The following is a 23,454-nucleotide window of genomic DNA, read 5'->3' on the forward strand; positions in this document are numbered from 1 at the left end:
ATTATTCTTTTAATCAATTAAATTTACATTTTGCATTATGCTATTCTTCCGTACATAAATCATGTTCAACTGCTATCACAAAAATCTATGTTACCTTTGTATGAAAGTAAGAATTCTTCTTTATTTTATTCTTCTTTTAGATAACTTTTCGACATCTTTTAGACATGCATGATATCTGGAAATAGTCTTATGTAAAAACTGATTTTTTAGTACTTTTCTGATGACGAAAATAAAATAAAAGTCTTTGTATTACTTTGTATTATAATAATCAATATGGATGCTAAAAAGTCATTACAAATTTAAAACATTTAGTTAAACCCCATACGTGTGCTAGAGACCCTATAATAAGGGTGTTTACGACAAGTAATCGGGTCTCCAATCGGACCGAACAATGGTACTCAATCAAGTCACTTTGCAAAACTCCCTAGACTAATCCGATTTATGTTATTGTCTTTGCATTGATCGGATCAGATCAAGACTTTGTAGAAGAGGAAAGGTTTTGGTGTGTATGTTAAGTGTATAAAATAAAAATAGAAAAATAAATACGTACTTATTATTCTCATCTTATTATTTCTCTTATAATTAACACCTGTTTCATTCCTCACCTGTTTCACACCTGTTTTCCTTAAATATTTATTAATTAAATTGATATATTTATATTTTATTGAGAATAAAATAAATTATTCATAACATAAATGAGAATAAAATAAATTATTCATAACTTTATTGTATTGTAATCGCTAATATATAAATCAATTAAAATAACAATTTTTCAGAAATAGCTATGAAAGACTAACGAATAACAAAAAATGCAGAAGATATGTGGTTTTTAGTCCCAGGTTTTTGTTCCTTCAAATAGAGGCAAATGCTCGATCTAAATATATTATCCCAGACAGCACAATGTCCAAAATCGACATCTTATGACTCGATTTTGGACATTTATGCTGTCTGGGATGTCTATGCTGATTGATCGGGAGCCTTAGCGCCATGACACACAAGAAATGTAAGCGATAAAACGTGAGTAGTAAGCGAATCAATGCACACAATTTATATAGGCAAAAATTTTTAATATAAATTTATACAAAATAAAGATGTCTTGCTTCGGAGATACAATGATTGCATCCGAAGACCATTATTTACTAGTTCCTTACATTATTATCGAGGTCGCTACACAGCCACATTTTGCAAATAGTTGTACATAAAATTTTATTCAAATATAATAGTTGCGCATATGTTCTTGTAGCATATCACTTAAGTAAGCATGTTCTAGATTAGATATTCTACTTCGAAGGCGCGCAATATTTGCCACGAAAATCATTTTTTACTTGTTCCTTACATTATTATCGAGATCGCTCGATATCGTAATATATCGACATAACCCGACACATACAATTATATAATATATATTAAAATGTGGACTTAATACTGTACCCGCGTCGAATGTTCACTCAAATAATTTATTCGATTTTTATTTCAAACTTTTTTCTCAAAAATCGCTCTGTACAGACTTGTGGACGTTTCTCCTAATTAGATATTGCGCAAGCGATTTTTTCTGTATTTTGGCTAAAATTTCTTTTCTATATTTGCCTAATTCGTGGCTCTTTACCAAATATCTCTATTATGACTCCTGCAGACCCTTAAAGGCTGGTTTATGATGGCCGTAATCCGTTAACTTATGTCAAAATCGTAAAATATTGATTAATCATAGTCGAATTATAGAAAAATAATCGACTGTGATTGGTCAATTTTTTACGATTGCATAAATTAACGGAATACGGTCATCATAAACCAGCCTTAAGTGAACTCTGTAACGAAGCGAAGGAGTTAGCCATTAGCGAACTTTGATCAGGATTGCTGTCGACTAGAGACTAGGCCGCTTGTTTTTCCTTTATCGAATTGTGAGAACATGCGGTTTCGCGCGTTGATCGATCAAGTGCGCCTATGCATCGTCGACGTGCTTTTTGCCTTTAGATGCGAGAGCATATCAGGCGATTTTTTTTAATCTACAGAGAGATAATTTATCGCATGCTCGATATGCGTGATATAATGACGCGACCATTGTGTAGAAACTTTATATAAAAAATTATTAATTGGCTGTATATAGTATATGCGATTACTGACTTGATTATCACATATTTTATTATGAAATTCTCATTAATTTGCAAGTGTCTCAATATCTTCAAGCTACGTTGGATATCCAAGCAAAGTTGTTCACGATATTTTCATAATTATTTCAATACTAACGTGAATACTCACGGCGTCTAGATAGACGTTTAGATAGGCGTCTAGACAGATATCTGAAGAGCCACATGATATAACTTTTATCATAAGACCCGCTGAGAATACGGAATTTATACGAAATGTAGATGTAAGAAAACAAACGTTCATGTTTTCGCGTAATAATTGTTTATCAAATTTATAATCCTATATACAACAAACCTATATTATGTTCTAGTAATTGTAATTATAACTATGTTACAATTTCTCAATATAGTCAAACATTATGGTACCTTTGACAATTTCCCTATTTGTTTTGCGATTATTGAATATAATATAAAATATAAAATATAATATAGAGTATAAAATATACTATGGGATATTATTCGCGTGTGTCATTTATAGAATAAGATTATATATATATATATATATATATATATATATATATATATATATATATATATATATATATTTGAACGAACTTATAAGACTACTTATAATGTTTATAATATTTATAGTCTATAAGATTATACTATATTCGACTTAAGATTACATTATATTAGACTACATTATATCCTAATATTAAGTTGTATATATACGCGTATTTTTTTATATTTTTTCATATTATTTTATAATACCATACTAATGTTAATACATATGTTAATCTATATTTTCAGTTCAAGAGAGATCTGATTATTACGCTTCCCATATATGCTTAGATATAATCAGATATAAGGATAACTGGATCTTGACAAAATCCATATATGGCTTTTATTTGATTTTTTTTCTGGGAAAGCGCAACAATATTGATGCAAACGCTTGTCACAGTATAAAATTTAGAGCGCGCTTAATTAAATTCACATATAACGTATTTAACGAATTGTCCTTACGAATTAATCGTACCGTTATTACGCATTGTTAACATAATTTTTTATTGTATATCGTTTCTACGCTGAACATTTAGCCAGAATCCATCTTCTGGTATCATACGCAGAGCTTTCGTGCTTAATTTTACCGGGAAGGTAGTTCTCGCACAAGATTTCAGCTCACACCGCGCTAATAGATGAAACACGAAGATTTTCATTTTCAACAATGCAAATCTATTGGCTATGCACATTCGCGGTCCTAGTCCAAACGGAGCGTAATGCGGACAATTATAATATGCGTTATCGCCTAAGAATCTTTCCGGACAAAATTTTTTCGGTTCACCGTAATGTTTTTCATCAAGATGAATCGCGTATATCGGGACCCAGATTATCTGACCTTTTTTCAGAATGAAAGATTTTTCATTTGGCAATGCAGGCGGAAATTCGTAAGCTTTCTCACATATTCTTTCAATAATCATAGTCGGCGGATGCAACCTGAGAACTTCCCATATTACCGCATTCAAATATTCAAGACGATTAATTACTTCGTAAGACACTTCCCCGTTCGAGTTTTTCAATGCTTCATCGATTTCTTCCCGCAACTTCGCTTGGACGTTCGGATTAGCTGCAATCTCAAAGGCTATGAAGGACATAGCAGTTGAACTGCTTTCGGTGGTGGCGAGGAAGAAAATAAATGCTTGCGCAGCCATGTCGTCGATGCTCATTTCTCCGTCGTTTTCACATTTACCGTTGATGTCCATCATCAACTGTATTATGTCCGGGCGTGTAAAGTTCGCGACGTGGCGAGTGGTGATTATGGTCTTTACGACGTCCGTGAAAAAGTTGACGGTGTCATCACTTAGGAATCTTAAACGAAGGAATTTGCAGAGATTCGGAAACGCTTTAAAGAAAGATAACTTGAAGGAAAAGTTCCCAAAGAGTCTGGATGCTTCTTTGCAATGAAGGTAAAAGATGTTGGTGGGATCGTTCAATGAATCGATCGTAATCCCAAAAGTACACGCAACAAAGACATCGTTCGCGTACTTGCAGCATATGTCTCTTATATCCATGTCGCTCTCATCTGCTGATATTTTCGATAGAGTCTTGGTGAAGTTCACAGCATACTCTGTTATCATGGTGTACATGGTTTTCATCTTGCTGGGTGTAAAAGCTGGGCTCAGTAAATTCCTCATGTCTCTCCATTTTTGATCCCGTAAGGAGAATAAACTATTTGAAAATAAATTCTCATTTAATTCGCTGAAACCACGGCGATTAGGGAACGTCTCGAAGTTCTTGATAAAGATTTCCTTAATGAGCTCCGGGTCGCGCAGCAAGACGATAGGTTGCGATGTGGCGTAGAATCCAAAATACTTCGCGTTTGGTATGTAATAGTACAGGTTTTGGATATAATTCCCGAGTGATATTTGCCGAAATAGAACCGAAGCCATACTACCAAATACCATTATAGGTGGAATATGGATAATGCCGTTCCTTTTGAAATAACTGAATCTTCTAAAAAGATGGTGGATAACGTAAAGGCCTGTCACGATGGATAGCAGTATCGTCCAATATTCCATGGCGAGTATTGTCTGGAACGCTTGTCAGAACTATGAGATGTGTGGATCTTGTTTCACATTTGTTTGTACGATGTAACGTGTAAGAATGGCTGAGCGCTACTGTGGTATCGGCTATTACACCTCGTTATATATACCAATACTGACTGGTATGATTTGGGCAGTAACCTTACATAAGATTAGAAAGGTGGGCAATTCTCTGTGCGCCTGTAATCTAATACAATGCAAGCTTTCGATGTTATAAAATTTATTTTATATATAAAATTTAATGTAAATTTCTCATAGTTATTAGACATATCAACAATTTTATCTTAATTTATTGTCCTCCCGTTTTAAATTTATACTTAAGAACTAAAGTTTAAAAAATATTTAAATATTTAAGTATTTAAAAAATATGATATATATATATATCTTAGCAAGATATATTTATAGCCTTTTTTTAAATATTTATTACAAGCTCTTTTAGATTATTTTTATTTCGTAACAATATAAAACAAACTACATTTAATCTAACTCACATTCAGCGTTGATGAAATGTCTTTATATATTGAACGTGCCGCCATATTACTAACCTAACCTTGAATTGGGCACCTTGTTTATACGCTGAACAATCAGCCAAAACCCACCGTCCGCTATCAAACCCAAACTTTTCTTGTTCAATTTCATCGGTAAGGTAATTTTCGCACAAGATTTCAATTCGCGTTGTGATAACAGATGAAACATTAAGATTTTTATTTCCAATAATGCAAATCTATTGGCTGCACATTCCCATTTCTAATCTGAACAGAGCATAATATAGAGTTATGATACGCGTAATTGTCTAAGAATTTTCCCTTACTTTTCTGGTTCATCGTAGCATTTTTCATCACGCTGAATCGCGTAAATCCAGACTCAGATTAACTGACTTTTCTTCAGGATGACCTTTCTTCAGAATGACCATTCTTCAAAATGACGAATTCCTCACTTGGCAATGCGGGCGAAAATTTATAAGGTCTCTTACATTGTCTTTCAATAAATACAGCTGGTGAATACAATTTGAAAACTTCGTTTATTACCGCGTACAAATATTTAAGCCGATTAATTGCTTCGTAAGACACACCACAGTTCCAGTTACTTTCTCGACCACTTATCACACTGGCTTGCACGTCCGCATTGACTGCAATTTAACTGGGCTGGAATTCAACTGCATTTATATGGACATCGCGATTGGACGCATTTATATGGACTGGTTTCGAATTCTCCGAGGGAAAAAGGAAGGTATCCAACTGATGTCATCGAAATATATTTTTTTCACGTTTTCTTGTTTACCCCATATGTCCAGAATCATGGCCTATATAATGTCTTTGAAAAAGTTGGTGACGTTATCGCTCAAAAATTTTAAATAAAAAAGTTTGGAGAGTTTCGGAAATGTTCCAGCGAAGAAAACCTTGAAGGCACAGGTCCTAATAAAACTAGTCGCTTCTATGTCATAAAGGTAGAAGTTGTTGGTGAGATCGCTCATTGAGTCGACCTTAACTCTAAAGGTACATGTGGCAATGACATCATTCGTGTACGTGCATATGTCCTTCATATTTATGTTAGTTAGGATCCTTGACAGAATTGATTAGTGAGTAAACGTGAGATAAGTAAATTTTATTTTACATATTTTTCGATAACAAACATGAATATTTGCGTGCAACTGCAGATATCGGCTATTATATGCCATAATTTGTACTAAATTCATTGGCGTAAGTAGTTTACAAAATGGCGTTATAAAGGACGTCAGATAAAATATATATAAGAACAATATCCTGCGTACCAACAGTACAATGCAGTGCAAACATTCTATGTTATAAATTTTATAGGTTAGATTTTATGGATTAGAATATTGCAATTAAGAAATATATTAATATTTTACCTTAATTTATTGTTCTCTTGCTTAATATTTATATTTCACCAACTAAAGTTTAGAATTTAAAAAATATTATATTTTCTATAGTAAAATAAACTTTACAGCTTTTTCAGATATTGATTACAGACTGTTTCATATTACTTTTTATTCCGTACATCATAAAACATTACACAACAGGTTGCATTCAATTTAATTCACATTCAGTGCGCTTAATACGTCTTCACGAATTAATTAAGACGCTGTATTACTAAGCTTAAATCTTAGATTATATATTGTTTCTACGCTGTACTTTCAGCCAGAACCCATTTTCCGGCATCAAAGCCAAACCTTTCTTGCTTAATTTTACGGGCAAGGTAGTTTTCGCACAAGGTTTCAAATCGCACTGCGATAACAGATGAAACATTAAGACTTTGATCTCAAGCAACGCGAACCTATTCGCTATACACATCCGCGGTCCTAAGCCAAACGGAGCGTAACACGGAGAATTATAATATGAGTTCTTATCGAAGAATCTTTCCGGACGAAACTTTTCCGGTTCATCGTAGTACTTTTCATCACGGTGAATCGCATAGATCGGGACCCAGATTAACTGATCTTTCTTCAGGATGATGGATTTCTCACTTGGCAATGCGGGCGGCAATTCATAAGGTCTGTCACATTGTCTTTCAATAAATACAGCCGGCGGATATAATCTGAGAACTTCGCTTATTACCGCATCCAAATATTTAAGCCCATTGATTGTTTCGTAAGTCACTTCACCGTCTGAGTTTTCCAAAACTTCGTCGATCTCATGTTGTAACTTCGCTTGGATATCCGGATTAGCTGCAAGCTCATGAGCTATAAAGGACATCGCGGTTGAAGTGGTTTCGAAACCTCCGAGAAAGAAAACAAACGCCTGTGCAACCATGTCATCGATACTCAATTCTCTCTCGTTTTCACGTTTACCCCTGATGTCCATCATCAACTGTATCATGTCCGGACGCGTAATGTTTTTAGCATCGCGAGTAGCGATCGTGGTTTGTATAATGTCTTTGAAAAAGTTGGTAGTATTCTCGCTTAGAAACCTTAGACGGAGAAGATTCGAGAGTGTCGGGAATGTTCTAACGAAAAAAAACTTTAAGGCGCGGGTCCCAAGGAAACTAGTAGCTTCTTTGCCATGAAGGTAGAAATTGTTGATGGAATCGTTCATGGAATCGACTTTAATTCCAAAAGCACATGTGGCGATGACATCGTTCGTATACTTGGAAAATACGTCTTTCATATCCATGTCGCTCTTATCTGCTGATATATACGATAGAGCCTTGACAAAGTCCACAGCGCATTCTGTCATCAAGTTGTACATAGTTTTCATCTTGCTGGATGTAAAGGCTGGACTCAATAAAGTCCTCACGTCTCGCCATTTTTGTCCGCGAAGAGAGAACAAATTTTTTGAAAATAAGATGTCATTGAATTCGCCCAAACCACGGCGATTAGGAAACGAATCAAAATTCTTGATAAAGATTTCCTTGATAAGCTCCGAGTCACGTAATAAAATGACAGGTCGCGACGTGGCGTAGAATCCAAAATATTTTGCATTCGGTTTGTAGTAGTAGAGCTTATGGAGATAATCTGCGAGTGATATCCGGCGAAATAGGACCGAAGCCATACCACCAATTACCAGTACAGGTGAAACATGGATAATACCGTTCCTTTTGAAGTAATTGAATCTTCTAAAAAGATGGTGGATAACGTAAAGGCCTGTCACGATGGATAGCAGTATCGTCCAGTATTCCATGGTGGGCGGTTTAAAATATTTGTCAGAATCGATTCGTGAGATATCTTGTTTCACGTATCTGCGATGTAACGAGCAAGAATATTTGCGCGCAACTGCAGATATCAACTCTTGAATTTCATCATATATCTAATCTTACTGGCGTAACCGGTTTGCAAAATGGCGTTAAATGACGTAAGATAAAACACAAACATGTAAGTAATACAGGTATACTCTACGTACCAGCAGGATAATATAGTGCAGGCACTTCATGTTATAAATTTTATAAGTTAGATCAGGTTAGAATTTTATAATTAAGACATATATCAACATTTTACCTTAATTTATTGTCCCCTTGTTTCATATTTATATTTCATCAACTAATGTTTAGAATTTAAAAAATATTATATTCTTTATAGCAAGAAAAAATCTACAGCTTTTTTTCAGATACTGATTACAAATTGTTTCATTTTACTTTTATATATTCCATACAATATAAAACATTATAAAATAGGCTACATTCAATTTAATTCACATTCAGTGAATTAAATGCGCTCAAAACATCTTCACGAATTAATCATGACGCTGCACTACTAAGCTTAAATCTTAGATTACATATTATTTCTACGCTGTACTTTCAGCCAGAATCCACCTTCCGGCATCATAGCCAAACCTTTCTTGCTTAATTTCATCGGTAAAGTAGTTTTCGCACAAGGTTTCAGCTCGCACTGCGATAACAGGTGAAACATTAAGACTTTGATCTCGAGCAACGCGAACCTATTCGCTATACACATCCGCGGCCCTAATCCAAACGGAGCGTAACACGGAGAATTATAATATGAGTTCTTATCGAAAAATCTTTCCGGACAAAACTTTTCCGGTTCATCATAGTACTTTTCATCACGGTGAATCGCGTAGATCGGGACCCAGATTAATTGACCTTTCTTCAGGATGATGGATTTCTCAGTTGGCAATGCGGGCGGCAATTCATAAGGTCTCTCACATTGTCTTTCAATAAATACAGCCGGCGGATATAATCTGAGAACTTCGCTTATTACCGCATCCAAATATTTAAGCCCATTGATTGTTTCGTAAGTCACTTCACCGTTTGAGTTTTCCAAAACTTCGTCGATCTCTTGCCATAACTTCGCTTGAACATCCGGATTAGCTGCAACTTCATGGGCAATAAAGGACATCGCGATTGAACTAGTTTCGAAACCTCCAAGAAAGAAAACAAACGCCTGTGCAACCATATCATCGATACTCAATTCTCTCTCGTTTTCATGTTTACCCCTCATGTCCATCATCAACTGTATCATATCCGGACGCGTAATGTTTTTAGCATCACGAGTAGCAATCGTGGTTTGTATAACGTCTCTGAAAAAGTTGGTAGCATCGTTGCTTAGAAACCTTAGACGTAGAAGATTCGAGAGTTTCGGGAATGTTCTAACGAACATAAACTTGAATGCACGGCCCCTGATGAAATTAGTCGCTTCTTTGCCATAGTGGTGGAAATTGTTGTTGGGATCGTTCATTGAATCCACTTTAATTCCAAAGGCACATGTAGCAATGACATCATTTGTATACTTGGAGAATATGTTCTTCATATCCATGTCGCTCTTCTTTGCTGATATGTACGATAGAGTCTTGACAAAATTCACAGCGCATTCTGTCATCAAAGTGTACATGGTTTTCATCTTGCTGGATGTAAAGGCCGGACTCAATAAAGCCCTTACATCTCGCCATTTTTGTCCGCGAAGGGCGGACAAATTTTTTGAAAATAAGATGTCATTAAATTCGCTTAAACTTTGGCGATTAGGAAACGAATCGAAATTCTTGATGAAGATTTCCTTGATAAGCTCCGGGTCGCGCAATAAAATTACAGGTTGCAATGTACCGAATCCAAAATATTTCGCGTTCGGTTTGTAGTAATAGAGCTTTTGGAGAAAATTTGCGAATGATATCCGGCGAAATATAATCGCAGCCATGTCACCAAGTATTAATACAGATGGAACATGGATAATACCGTTTCTATTGAAGTAATTGAATTTTCTAAAAAGATAGTGTATACCAAGTAGACCTATCACGGTGGATAGCAGTATCGTCCAGAATTCCATTGCGAATATTGGGATCCTTATCAGAATCAATTCGTGATTAAACGTGAGATAAATGAATCTTGTTTCACGTATCTGCGATATAACGAGCAAGAATGCTTACGCACAACTGAAAACATCGGCTACTGAATGTCATCGTATGTACTAATTGGCGTACGTGGCGTAAGTGGGAGGCAAAATGGCGTTAAATGACGTAAGATAAAAGACAAACCGGTGAGCAATATGCTACATATCAGCTACATAATACAGCGCGGGCATTCCATGTTATACATTTTATAAATTAGCTCAGGTCAGAATTTTGTAATTAAGAAATATATCAACATTTTACTTTAATGTTAATTGTCCTCTTGTTTCATATTTATACTTCAAGAACTGTGTAAAATTTAAAAAATATTATATTTTATGGCAAGATAAACTCTACTCAGATAAACTTTTTTCTCTTATGGCAAGATAAACTCTATTCAAGATAAAGTTTTTTCACATATTGATTACAGTTGCTTCATTTTACTTTCATATTCCGTATACTATAAAACATTATACAATTGACTACATTCAATTTAATTCACATTCAGTGCGCTCAAAACGTCTTCAAGAATTAAACATGACGCTGTATTACTGCTTAAATCTTAAATTACATATTGTTTCTCTACGCTGAACTTTCAGCCAGAATCCACCTTCCGGCATCATAGCCAAACCTTTCTTGCTTAATTTCATCGGTAAAGTAGTTTTCGCACAAGGTTTCAGCTCGCACTGCGATAACAGGTGAAACATTAAGACTTTGATCTCGAGCAACGCGAACCTATTCGCTATACACATCCGCGGCCCTAATCCAAACGGAGCGTAACACGGAGAATTATAATATGAGTTCTTATCGAAGAATCTTTCCGGACAAAACTTTTCCGGTTCATCATAGTACTTTTCATCACGGTGAATCGCGTAGATCGGGACCCAGATTAACTGACCTTTCTTCAGGATGATGGATTTCTCAGTTGGCAATGCGGGCGGCAATTCATAAGATCTCTCACATTGTCTTTCAATAAATACAGCCGGCGGATATAATCTGAGAACTTCGCTTATTACCGCATCCAAATATTTAAGCCCATTGATTGTTTCGTAAGTCACTTCACCGTCTGAGTTTTCCAAAACTTCGTCGATCTCTTGCCATAACTTCGCTTGAACATCCGGATTAGCTGCAACTTCATGGGCAATAAAGGACATCGCGGTTGAACTGGTTTCGAAACCTCCAAGAAAGAAAACAAACGCCTGTGCAACCATGTCATCGATACTCAGTTCTCTCTCGTTTTCACGTTTACCCCTCATGTCCATCATCAACTGTATCATATCCGGACGCGTAATGTTTTTAGCATCGCGAGTAGCAATCGTGGTTTGTATAATGTCTTTGAAAAAGTTGGTGGCATTGTCGCTTAGAAATTTTAGACGAAGAAATTTTGAAAGTTTCGGGAATGTTCTAACAAAAAAAAACTTGAAGACACGGGTTCCGATGAAACTAGTCGCTTCTTTGCCATAAAAGTAGAAGTTGTTGAAGGGATCGCTCATTGAATTGACCTTGATTCCAAAGGCACATGTGGCAATAACATCGTTCGTGTACTTGGAGAATACTTCCTTCATATCCATGTCGCTTTTATCTGCTGATATTTTCGATAAAGTCTTGACAAAATCCACAGCGCATTCTGTCATCAAGGTGTACATGGTTTTCATCTTGCTGGATGTAAAGGCTGGACTCAATAAAGTTCTCACGTCTCGCCATTTTTGTCCGCGAAGAGAGAACAAACTTTTTGAAAATAAGACGTCACCGAACTCGCGAAAACCACGACGATTAGGAAACGAATCGAAATTCTTGATAAAGACTTCCTTGATAAGCTCCGGGTCACGTAACAAAATGACAGGTCGCGACGTGGCGTAGAATCCAAAATATTTCGCGTACGGCTGGTAGTAATAGAGCTGTTGGAGATAATTTCCGAAAGATATCCAGCGAAATATAACCGAAGCCATGCCACCAATTACCAATACAGGTGAAACGTGGATAATACCGTTTTTTTTAAAGTAATTGAATCTTCTAAAAAGATAGTGTATAGCAAAAAGACCTGTTACGATGGATAGCAATATCATCCAGTACTCCATATCGGATGTTTAAGATTTTTATCAGAATCAATCCGTAAATAAATACGAGATAGATGAATTTTATTTAACACACTTGCGATATAACAGGCTAAACTGTTTGCGTGCAACTGTTGGTATCCGCTGTTGTGCATCATTATATCTACTAATCATCCCAACATAAGTTGTTTACGGAATAACGTTACATAAGATAAAGAGTGAGTCAGTAAGCAATCTGCGCGCCTCCGATCTTATTTCAATCTATTTAATAGTAGTATTCGATGTTATAACATTTCTAGCTCAGATTTAGTTGGAATTTTGTAATTAAAAAACATATTAACGTTTTATATTAATTTACTATCCTCTTGTTTCGTATTTATATTAAAAAAATTGAAATCTACTATTTCAAAAATATATTCCTTAGCAAAATAAACTCTATAACTTTTTTCAGATATTATAAACTGTTTCAATCTACTTTTATCTCGTAACAATATACAAGCTACACTTAATCTAATTCACATTCACCGCACTTAAAATGTCTTCACGGATTAATCGTGCTTATGTATTGATAATTCAGTTTTAGGATGAATATCATTTCTACGCTGAATATTCAACCAGATTCCACCTTCCGCCATCATGGTCAGACCCTTCTTGCTCAATTTCATCGGCAACGTGGTTTTCGAACAAGGTTTTAATTCGCACTGCGCTAATAGGTGAAATAACAAGACTTTGACCTCCAGCAATGCAAACCTGTTCGCTATGCACATACGCGGTCCTAATCCAAATGGTAAATAACACGGCGAATTGTAGAATGAGTTCTTGTCTGAAAATCTTTCCGGACAAAATTTCTCTGGTTCATTGTAGTATTTTTCGTCACGGTGAATCGCGTAGACCGAGACCCAGATTGCCTGACCTTTCTTCAAGGTGAAGGATTTTTCACTCGGCAATGTGGGTGGGAATACATAATCTCTTTCGCATTGTCTTTCAAGAAGCATGACGGGCGGATACAATCTGAGAACTTCGCTTATTACCATGTCCAAATATTTAAGCCGATTAATGGTTTCATAGGTCACTTCTCCGTGAGAGTTCCCCAACACTTCGTCGATCTCTTGTTGCAACTTGGCCTGGATGTCTGGATTAGCTGCGACCTGATAAGCTATGAATGACATCGCGGTTGAACTGGTTTCAAAGCCACCGACAAAGAAAACAAATGCCTGTGCAACCATGTCGTCGATACTCAACTCTCTCTCATTCTCACGTTTACCTCTCATGTCCATCATCAACTGTATCATATCCGGACGTGTAAAGTTCGTGGCATCACGAGTGGTGATTGTGGTCTTTACAATGTCCGTGAAAAAGTTGCTGGCGTCTTCGCTTAAAAACTTTAGACGGAGAAATCGCGCGAGTGTAGGGAAAGCTCTGACGAAAAGAAACTTGAAAATACGATTCCCGATGAAGCTAATCGCTTCTTTACCATAAGTGTAAAAGTTGTTCGTAGGATCATTCATAGAATTGACCTTAATTCCGAAAGCACACGATGCGATGACATCGGTTGTGTATCTGGTGAACACGTCCTTCATATCAATTTCCCCCTTATCTGCTGACATTTCCGAGAGAGACTTGGTGAAGTCCTCTGCACACTCCGTCATCAAGCTGAACATCGTTTTCATCTTGCTGGACGTAAAGGCTGGGCTCAATAATGTCCTCACATCTCGCCATTTTTGATTCCGAAGGGAGAACAAATTATTTGAAAATAATGTTTCATTTAATTCGCCGAAACCACGGCGATTAGGAAACGAATCAAAATTCTTAATGAAGACCTCCTTGATAAGTTCCGGGTCGCGCAACAAGATGATAGGACGCGACGTTGCGTAAAATCCATAATATTTGGCGTCCGGTTTAAACTGGTACAGCTTTTGAAGGTAATCCCCAAATGATATCTGACGAAATACAATCCACATCATATCACCAAATATGGGTAGAGGTGGAATATGAAAAATTCCGTTCCTTTTGAAGTAATTGAAACTTCTAAAAAGGTAACTGATACCGAAGGTAGCTATTACGACGGAGAGCAGTATCGTCCAGTATTCCATGACGAATGTTGTTTGCAATTCTTGTCAGGATTGATTCGTGAGGGAATATCCTTTGTTGCACACACTTACAGAAAAGCACGAACGTTCACGCGCAACGTTCTTATCGGTTATTGTGTGCTAAGGTATCTGCAGATTTTTCTGACGCAAATGGTCTGCAGCATGACGTTATATACGATACTGAGAGATGATGCAAAGTTCTTGCACGTTTTCGTGCTGAAAAATGAAATATACACAATAGAATGCAAATATATCACACTCAAAAATTAAATGCTTTTTCTCAGTTACGGAAAGTAGACAAAATTCATAGACATATTATGACATTCGTAAAAAGCATGATACGAGATAGTTCAAGAAGCATTTTGCAATTTGAAGTCTTTAGTCGATGATGAACGCTCTATTCTTATGCCATAAATCCCGAAGGAAGATACAGTACCCATATAGCATAGTAATGTTAAATCAATGTTGAAAAAATGTTGAATTGCAACAATGTCAATATTGCAGCAACATTGAATCAACGTTGCACAAACCTTGATATAATATAAAAATGTCCGCGATTGTTGATTTTTCCTTGACATTTCAACGTCTTATTTATTCTTATTGTTTCATAATAAAAAATTAATTCCTAATTTTTTCATGTCTTATAACTGCTAGAAACCGAAGATTGTCAAACATACTCTAAAACTTTCGCGAATCCTCCCTCGATAATTTCGAATCCGAAGCGGTATGTCGGTCACCCATCCATCCTGAGTGCTTAAAGGTCAATTCACATTATACGTGACCGTCACGTACCGGCAATGACACGTACCGGCATCGACACGACAAATTAATGCATATGTTCAGACTGCTTCCGTAACTGTTCATCAGTTGACATTTAGCAGATGGATAGATCATCCAGCGACATCTAGCATATATTGCCTCTTACAGCCTTACTTTTAGACGAAGAGGAAGCCGAACTAAAAAAAGTAAAAAAAAAGAAATCGAAATTGGATACATCCAATATTAAAAAAGAAAAAGCTTGAAGGAGAACATTGAACATTGTTCAAAGATTTACTAAAATATGACGACAAGTTTTATCAATATTTTAGAATGCCGCAATATAAATTTTATGATTTGTTAAAATTAATTGAACCTGTGCTACAAAAACAAAATACATCGTTTTGTGAGGCAATTTCACCGACAGAAAGACAAACTGGGTGTTTTCCAATTGCTTAACACATCTTGACACATATGTACACAGAAATGTACAAAGTGTAACGTTGTGCGCGATTCAATTGGAACAAATGTGTATGTATATCGGGTAGGGTTAAGATTATTTTTCAACTATGCTTATATTTTGGTATTTTTTAATAATAAATAATAAAATCTAAATAATAAAAAAGATATTATCCACTTCACGTCGCAAATGCCAGTTTTTTTCAAACCGCTACGCTTATTAACTTTAATTTTCACTAGAAAACACTAATTTGTACAGCCGACTAGTAGTCTTCGAGCTGAGTACGGATGTGTAGTGTTGTGTTGACGATTACAACTGGGACAATTGGACAATTGGAATGCAACTTGTGTCGCCGTGTGCATAAAAATGTCTAAGGATATTGTAATTGGAAAGCATCCACTGTGCTGCGTCCATTTTCTACCGCTTACTGATTCAGGCTGGCACACAGCACCGACACATACCGACACGCACCGTCAAAACATCCTTCACGAGAATGGGTGCTTTTCAATTGTTTAACACATCTTGACACATACGTACATAGAAATGCACAAAGTGCAACGTTATGTACGACTCGATTGGAACAAAGTGTGTACTAATGTGTATGTCGAATAGGATTAGGATTATTTTTCAACATTATGCCAATGCTTGGTATTTTGTTGTCAATACTTTTTCTATCTTCAGTAAAAAAGATATTGGTTGCTTTCCAACAAGAGACATAAGTCGATACAAACATCATTCTATCTTTGTTCCACATTTAGTGGGTAACAAAGATAGAATGATACTTGTGTCGATTTGTGTCTCTTGTTGGAAAGCAACCTTATACACTTCACGTCGCAAATGCCAACTTCTTCTCAAGCCATCATGTTTATTAACTTTAATTGTCACTAGAAAACACTAGTTTACACCGGCGACTAGTAGCCCTCGAACTGAGTACGGGTGTGTAGTGTTATGTCGACGATTACGACAATTAGAATGCAATTTGTGTCGTCATGTGCATGAAAGTGTCTAGGGATATTGCAACTGGAAAGCACTCAATGTCGGTCGGTGTAGGTACGTTCCGTTGACGGAACATGCAGGTCAGTGTCGGTTAGTGTAGATATTTTCATTAAAACGCGAGTTTTTAAGTTTTGTCGTATCGATGCCGGTACGTGTTGGTCGTATCGTTATCGGTACTGTTGACGGCTGTGTCGTATAGTGTGAATCGACCTTAACCTGACGATCGAGCGGTACGCGGTGATTCCAATGACTCCAACGATGTTCTTACAATTTATGCTTATAAAATGTATATTTACAGTATATTATAACGTAGCAAATGCACGCGTTGACTCGTCTATCTATTTTATTTAATATCTCTAAAGTTTATGTAGTTATTTGCAAAATGACTTCGACCATTCCTTCCTTCAGTTTAATGTTTTTTATGCATTTTTTTGTTATCGATACAGTTTGCGTCAGACTCTATAATAGAGAATATTATAAAATAAAAAAATATTCAGGGTTTATGCAAAATTGCTTAAATACATTTGAATTTTATATATAAATAATAAGAAAAATATATATGATTATAGTATATTGTAATATAATATGTATTTTATATATATATATATATATATACAGGGTGTTCGGAAAGTACCGGGACGCCCGAATATCAAGAAAAATATAAGTTTTACAAAAAAATGTTTCAGACAAAAGTTGTGGCGTTTAAAAAGATGTATTTACTGATCACATCAGTTTGACCTTGGGTTGCGTAGCGAAGGTCAGGTCAAGGTCACATTAATTTTTTTAAATGGAACACCCCATTTTTCATTGCATATTCTTATAGCACATCTCGAGAGCTTTCCAAAACGCTATAATAAAATATTTTTTCATGAAGTACTTTTCAAGTTATAATGCTTCAAAGTTAGAGGATCGCCGGCATTAGCATTTTTACGAAGAAATGAAAATAAACGGAACAACCTCCAATGACCTTGATCTTGAGAATTAGATCAGAAGGACTATCTTTTGACATAAGGGGTACCAACCCCCCTGATATTTGGGCGTCCCGGTACTTTCCGAACACCCTGTATATATATAATATAATAAAATTTAGTAATAATTTATTTTATTAATATTATTATATAATAACAAATTTTTCCTTAATATTGTCAATAATATAATTTTCAATACTCCTCAAATATTGTTGCAAAAAATTCTACTTTTTTTCAATATATATTCAACATTGCAGCAATATCTTGTAATCAATGTAGAAAAATCAACATATATTCTATGTAGAAAAAACATCCGCACTTCTATCTTCAACGTTGCAACGTTGCAACGTCTCATCAACGTTTTTTCAATGTTCTGTGCTGTATAAGATAAGCTATCTTCATGATCTTTGTGAAAGACAAAGTTTAAGCGAATTCAGTGATTCTCAACACTCTGTGGTAATCTATTATAGTGGAAGTATTCAGTGCTGCACATAGAGAAAAATTTATAGTAAAATTTATATCGGTATTTTGTAATTAATTCTATCTTAATTTATCATCCCTCCGTTCCATATATGTCTTTTATACTTTAAATACTTGAAATCTACTTTTCAGGAATTTATTTTGTTTCTTAGCAAAAGCCCAAACAGCATAAGGCGTCCTGGAGACGTCCCATGGATATTCTGAGGACGTTTCTACGTCCTCAGGATATCCTCAGGACGTACTTTGCATTCTTTTGGACATCTGTGCTGTTAGGAAGAATATTCGTATTTCATATTAAATATTTATAGGATATTTTGTGCTGAAAGTAGATAACATTATGTAAAAGTTTAAAAGAATTTATATAAAAACGCTATATTTTGCTATTTGTAAGCAATCAATGAACGACTTTCATATAAGGCGATTTTTGGCGATCCTTTGGTACATGTACCACAGTTGATATTAGTAGGGGCGGAGCTTATTTTGGTATATGTACCACTATCATGTACCACTACTAATGCTAAAATAGACTGGTTCTTTTCTGTTTACGCGCGACTTCAAAACAGTTAAAGTGTAACCCTATCAGACCCATTATTACACATAAATTTCAAAGTAACAAACATGAGTTTAAAAACATTTTTACTTAACTGTATGAATGAAATATATGATGATGAAGATGAAGATTTATCTCTCGTGGAAATATATAGGCAGTTCTTCCATATACAAAATGTAAATAAGAAAAAACGACATCTATTACTTGCAAAGAAAACAACATACTCGTCCTGGATTATACTCCGAAATATGGATTAATTTATATACTGAAAATGACTTTTTTATGACTTTTAGAATGAAACGTATAACGTTTCAACAGTTATTGAATTTAATAATACGTCAAGGAGAAATGCAAAAAGTAAGTAATAAATAATATACATTTTCCAAACAATATATTTTTCCATAATTATATTTTTTCAGAAGTATTGAATGTCACAAATAATTATTATGTTAATATCATTATTAAATACTTGATATCATAACATGCATGTAGCAAATATTGATCAGTCCAATTCGATTTAAAACAAATTATACAATTAACAATATTTTATAAATAGAACGTAATTTGTTTTAAATATAAAGAAATGTTAAATATAAAGAAATGTTATACTAATCGTATAGTATTCTATAGTTCACTATTTTAATCATCACTGATCACTACTTAACCTCTAAGTGCAAAATAAATTGGCGTATAAAACACGTTGCTTATTCAATGAAAGATAAACCATCGAATTGACGTTGTTTCGACAGCGAAAAAGTCTTAACTACACCGAATCGATGTCAAATCGATGGTTTATTTCTTGCTGGATACAGCTATTTATTTTATATTTGGCGCGCATTTGCTACGTACCAGAGACTTTGGAAAACTACCCTGCTCTCGAGCAAGGTACAGCATGGTACAAATCAAAGTTATACCAAAACGGTAAACCACGCCTCTACCATATAGTACCAAACACGCGAAAACGTTCTTATACTTTGGTACATGTACCAAAGATCGCCAAAAATCGCCTATACTAAATATATGCTACGTTTGTCTATTTGTTTTGCAATTATTTGCGATGATGAATTACTTACCTCTTTCTTGTTATGAGAATTACTTGTTATGTAGAATTCCTGATCATAACAGATTACTCTTCCATGAACTGCTTTACGCACTATTTTCACAATATTGCTCGAAACCTAACCCATCTTATTTTAATAAAAAAACCACTTAGCAGATACTTAAATCTGCACTCCGTGCATTCAAGTTTTGTAAAAAACCGCTAGATGGCGCCAGATAGGCTACTTGACGCGTTAAGCAAACTGCTGTTATTCCAGTCTCCGATATTAGGCGCCACTGACTTAAATAAAAACCAATTCGAGCAAGTAGTACTATTCAACGATATGTCAGACGTATTTTTGTTTTCAGATTTTATGACTTAAGAACAGTTAGACCTTTTTATTTTTCAGTATTACAATACAATGATCAGTTAGAAATTTCTTTTATTCTCAAGTTTAACGACTCAACAGAAAGTCAGAGAACCATTATACTTTTAAACAGTATGACTTGACATTAGGTCAATTACACTTTTTAAACTTATATAAATGTTATTTATATACAATATTTTTTCAAAATATTGATGTAGTATAACTTGAAAAATTTTATCAAACATTTATACAGTTGACCTTGATTTATATTCGTTTAGCATTGTAAGAAATAAAGAAATTTTATATTAAAAAATATGTTTAAACTCTGGAGACACAAACTGCAAAATATTTCTTAAACCATGTGATATCATAATTTTTGCGAAAGTTTACTATATATTTCCCACACAGCACAGAAATTTCAAAAAGCTTTCAGAGATTTCAGGAAGATCTCAGAAAAGTTCAATGTTTCTAAAACCTTTCTGAAAGCTTTTTGAAACTTCTGTGCTGTGTCTGCTTCTGTGGGTTGTATCTGTTGTGTACTTCTCTCTCTCTCTATATATATATATATATATATATGTATATATATATATTTATTTATTTATTTATTCATTTATTACAGCAAAATTGTTCGAGCAATTTGATTATGCAATTCGCTCGAATCTCTTGTCTAACCTGCGTTAACACACCACAAATAAGATAATAAAAAGTCAACCCTGAACTTTCCACAACGGCGACGGATTAAGCACAATAACAAATCGCGATATCACGTGACTTCCCTTCTCACTGTATTATGAATACGGCGCTTGAGGCGGAAAAGGACGAGGTGGGGGCAGGGATGCGCGGACGCTTCATTGTCTCGAAGCGCGGGAACTCCGGCGCGGCTCGTTAAGCAAAGGCAGCCCCTCTCACGGTGCAAAGTTCACGGCTGTTTCACGGGGATTCTTATCTATCAGCCGAGGTATGTCTGGGCCCTCGATTCTCTCTCGCCGCGTCGTCATCGGCGTTGTTGTTACAACTCCGACTTTTGAAGCGGCTCCGCAAGACCGTAAGTCGCATCCTTTCGCATCCCATATTTAGCATTAAACATGACCGTCTAATCTGTGCTTTCAATTGCCCGTTACAAAGAACGCGTTCGTAATATCGCGGCGAATGAATCATGGGATCGTTCGGATGAGCGCGTTTCAATCTTATTAGCGACCGCGTGTCGATAAAACGACATTTGTATGTAAAACGTCAGAAACGTGTAACAATCGCCCGCGTACAAATGAGGTGTGTCGGAACTGATTAAGGCTTCTCGAAGTGTTCGAGGTGAAGAGGTTATATCGTAAGACTAAGTTGAATTGAGTTCAGTCATATTATAATGCTTTATTAAACGCGCTTAATGTTTGACTCCGCCAACATCGATTAAATCTTAACTTAAATTCAAACTCAGATGTTCAGATAAGCTTAGATTAATATTTAATCGATGTCAATGGAACCAGACATAAGTCGGTCGTACTGATCGATTGTTATTCTCATGAAAACATAGTAGTACGTAACGTAACTGTTTATTCGCATAGACAAGAATATATTCTAAACAGGAAACTTTAAGGCCTATATTAAAATATTATATTAAAATATCATATTAAAATAAACGTTACTTAAAACTTATTTTGAGTGAAATATTCAATTTGAATTTAGAATTGAATTTGAACTTTTTATTTGACTCATACAATACATGCGGCATTATTTTTGTAATCGCGATTCAGCGAAAAAGTCGCATTTATCTCTAACTTAATATGTAAATATCTCACCTGAGATGCAAGTTTCAAAGAACGACTATTGATACACGCCTAATTCCGGTCTGAGTAAAAAAAATGTCTAACATTCATTAATACGGGCTTAAGCTTTCAATGTATTCCCTAACGAATATCACACATCAACTCGCTCATCTGCTCTGTGAGCAATCAGATCCAAAAGGATTTTTCGCTCAAACAACTCGGTGGAGAGATCGCCGTTTTACTCTGTTCTTTCCTCTCGAGAACGATAAAATGCGAATGACGAAGGAAGCCTGTAACGGAGACGCGCCAGACGCGCTTATGTCTCGTTACCGCCGTCGTTCCGTTTCATATCATCTCTCGTTGCGGAACGTCAACTCGGGCAAATCATAATCCACGATCAATCACGAACGCACTCGGCCGCCTGCTCGCTCGAGTCGTTTAACGGCGACGACAGATGGCGCCAGGCAGCGTCATAATCGCCGCGTACGTGCGCGGCGAACGGAATGAAATTAGCCGCGCGAGCGAGAATAGGCGGAAGCGAACCGGACGGCAAACTTCGCTCATGATCCTCACATACTTCCGCGATGGCTCCGTTCCATAGCCGGTTACACGTCTGTTACGCTTCCAGCTTCTCTGGCCTCTCGATTAGGACGTCGGCGAGGACGACGACGACGAGGATGAGGAGGATGACGAGGGACGACGCGAATAATAGCCGCGAGACGGCGCACGGGTGCGAAAAGAGATGCACGAGAAGAGGTAACGTTTGCCATCTGCCATAGGCTAGAAACCGGCTGTGATTTTTGTCGGTTATAAACGCGCGCGCGCGCTTGGCGCGTTTGTACTTGTCGCGGCCTCTAGGCGTCTGCGTCCGATAGATTTCATCGCGGTAAATTCAGCGGAAAAGACGAGAGAGAGAGTACCTCGTGAACTTGCACAGAGATCTTTTCAGTCGCACGTACGTATACTCTATATCGTGAAATAATACTGCTCGACCAAAGCGGCCGTTGTATTATCTCGCTTTCTGCGAATCGCAAATTCTGGTTACTCTAACAGCACAGATATCCAGGGAACGTCCTGAGTACGTTCTGAGAACGTCCCAATATCCTCAGAATATCTCTGGAATGTTCTCAGAAGTTCTTGTGCTGTCTGGGAACATGCGAATTAAATTGACAAAAAGTACGTTCTTTGGATTTATCACGAATCGTGAAATAATATTTCAGCAGAGCGCGAAACGTCAGCCAGAATCATCCTGAATGCGTCAGGATGTGTTATAAGACACGTCCTGAGTACATCCAGGATAATATCAAGACGTACTCACACATACACACACACATACACACTGTGCTATTTGGTAATATTACCGGATAACATAAATCTTTCACTGGAATTATATATATTTTCCATATATATTTACCATGTATATATATATATATATATATATATATATATATATATATA

The 23,454-nt window shown here is 35.9% G+C and overlaps 4 protein-coding genes across 4 annotated transcripts in view; 1 reads left to right on the plus strand and 3 right to left on the minus strand.

The window, feature by feature from the left end:
* The window catches only part of LOC116841544, a 10,922-nt gene extending 4,816 nt beyond the window's left edge, over positions 1–6,106 (minus strand). Inside the window, exon 1 of the mRNA XM_032809605.1 lies at positions 3,169–6,106. Within this exon, the coding sequence (XP_032665496.1) occupies positions 3,169–4,660 (1,492 nt within the window). The 5' untranslated portion in view covers positions 4,661–6,106. The remainder of the gene's footprint in view (positions 1–3,168) is intronic.
* A 558-nt stretch (positions 6,107–6,664) lies between these two features.
* LOC116841548 (cytochrome P450 9e2-like) lies at positions 6,665–10,453 on the minus strand. Its single transcript, XM_032809610.1, has 2 exons — positions 8,941–10,453; positions 6,665–8,275 (listed from the first exon to the last, which is right to left on the minus strand). The coding sequence occupies exons 1-2, from the start codon at positions 10,413–10,415 to the stop codon at positions 6,814–6,816; spliced, it is 2,937 nt and encodes a 978-aa protein (XP_032665501.1). The 5' UTR covers positions 10,416–10,453; the 3' UTR covers positions 6,665–6,813.
* Positions 10,454–10,994: 541 nt separating this feature from the next.
* LOC116841547 lies at positions 10,995–20,036 on the minus strand. The gene is made up of 3 exons (XM_032809609.1): positions 19,904–20,036; positions 13,156–14,836; positions 10,995–12,517 (listed from the first exon to the last, which is right to left on the minus strand). The coding sequence occupies exons 2-3, from the start codon at positions 14,621–14,623 to the stop codon at positions 11,025–11,027; spliced, it is 2,961 nt and encodes a 986-aa protein (XP_032665500.1). The 5' UTR covers positions 14,624–14,836; positions 19,904–20,036; the 3' UTR covers positions 10,995–11,024.
* Positions 20,037–21,200: 1,164 nt separating this feature from the next.
* The window catches only part of LOC116841543, a 117,926-nt gene continuing 115,672 nt past the window's right edge, over positions 21,201–23,454 (plus strand). Inside the window, exons 1-2 of the mRNA XM_032809604.1 lie at positions 21,201–21,281; positions 22,625–22,752. The gene's annotated coding sequence lies outside the window, so the exon portion shown is untranslated. The remainder of the gene's footprint in view (positions 21,282–22,624; positions 22,753–23,454) is intronic.

This window comes from Odontomachus brunneus, unplaced genomic scaffold, assembly GCF_010583005.1.
Source record: "Odontomachus brunneus isolate Ranch 3 - 2012 unplaced genomic scaffold, Obru_v1 Obru_scaffold_016, whole genome shotgun sequence".
NCBI classification, from domain to species: Eukaryota; Metazoa; Arthropoda; class Insecta; order Hymenoptera; family Formicidae; genus Odontomachus; species Odontomachus brunneus.

Bases quoted from the DNA above. Each gene is read 5' to 3' on its own strand.
- LOC116841547 (XM_032809609.1), bottom strand. From the start codon at position 14,623: ATGGAATACTGGACGATACTGCTCTCCGTCGTAATAGCTACCTTCGGT. The intron at 12,518-13,155 runs GTGGAATCTGGT...CCATCGTAACAG, and splicing joins TCTGACCATGATGGCGGAAG to GTCTTTTTGCTATACACTAT.
- LOC116841548 (XM_032809610.1), bottom strand. From the start codon at position 10,415: ATGGAATTCTGGACGATACTGCTATCCACCGTGATAGGTCTACTTGGT. The intron at 8,276-8,940 runs GCTGAAAGTACA...AGGCCTTTACGT, and splicing joins ATGCCGGAAGGTGGATTCTG to TATCCACCATCTTTTTAGAA.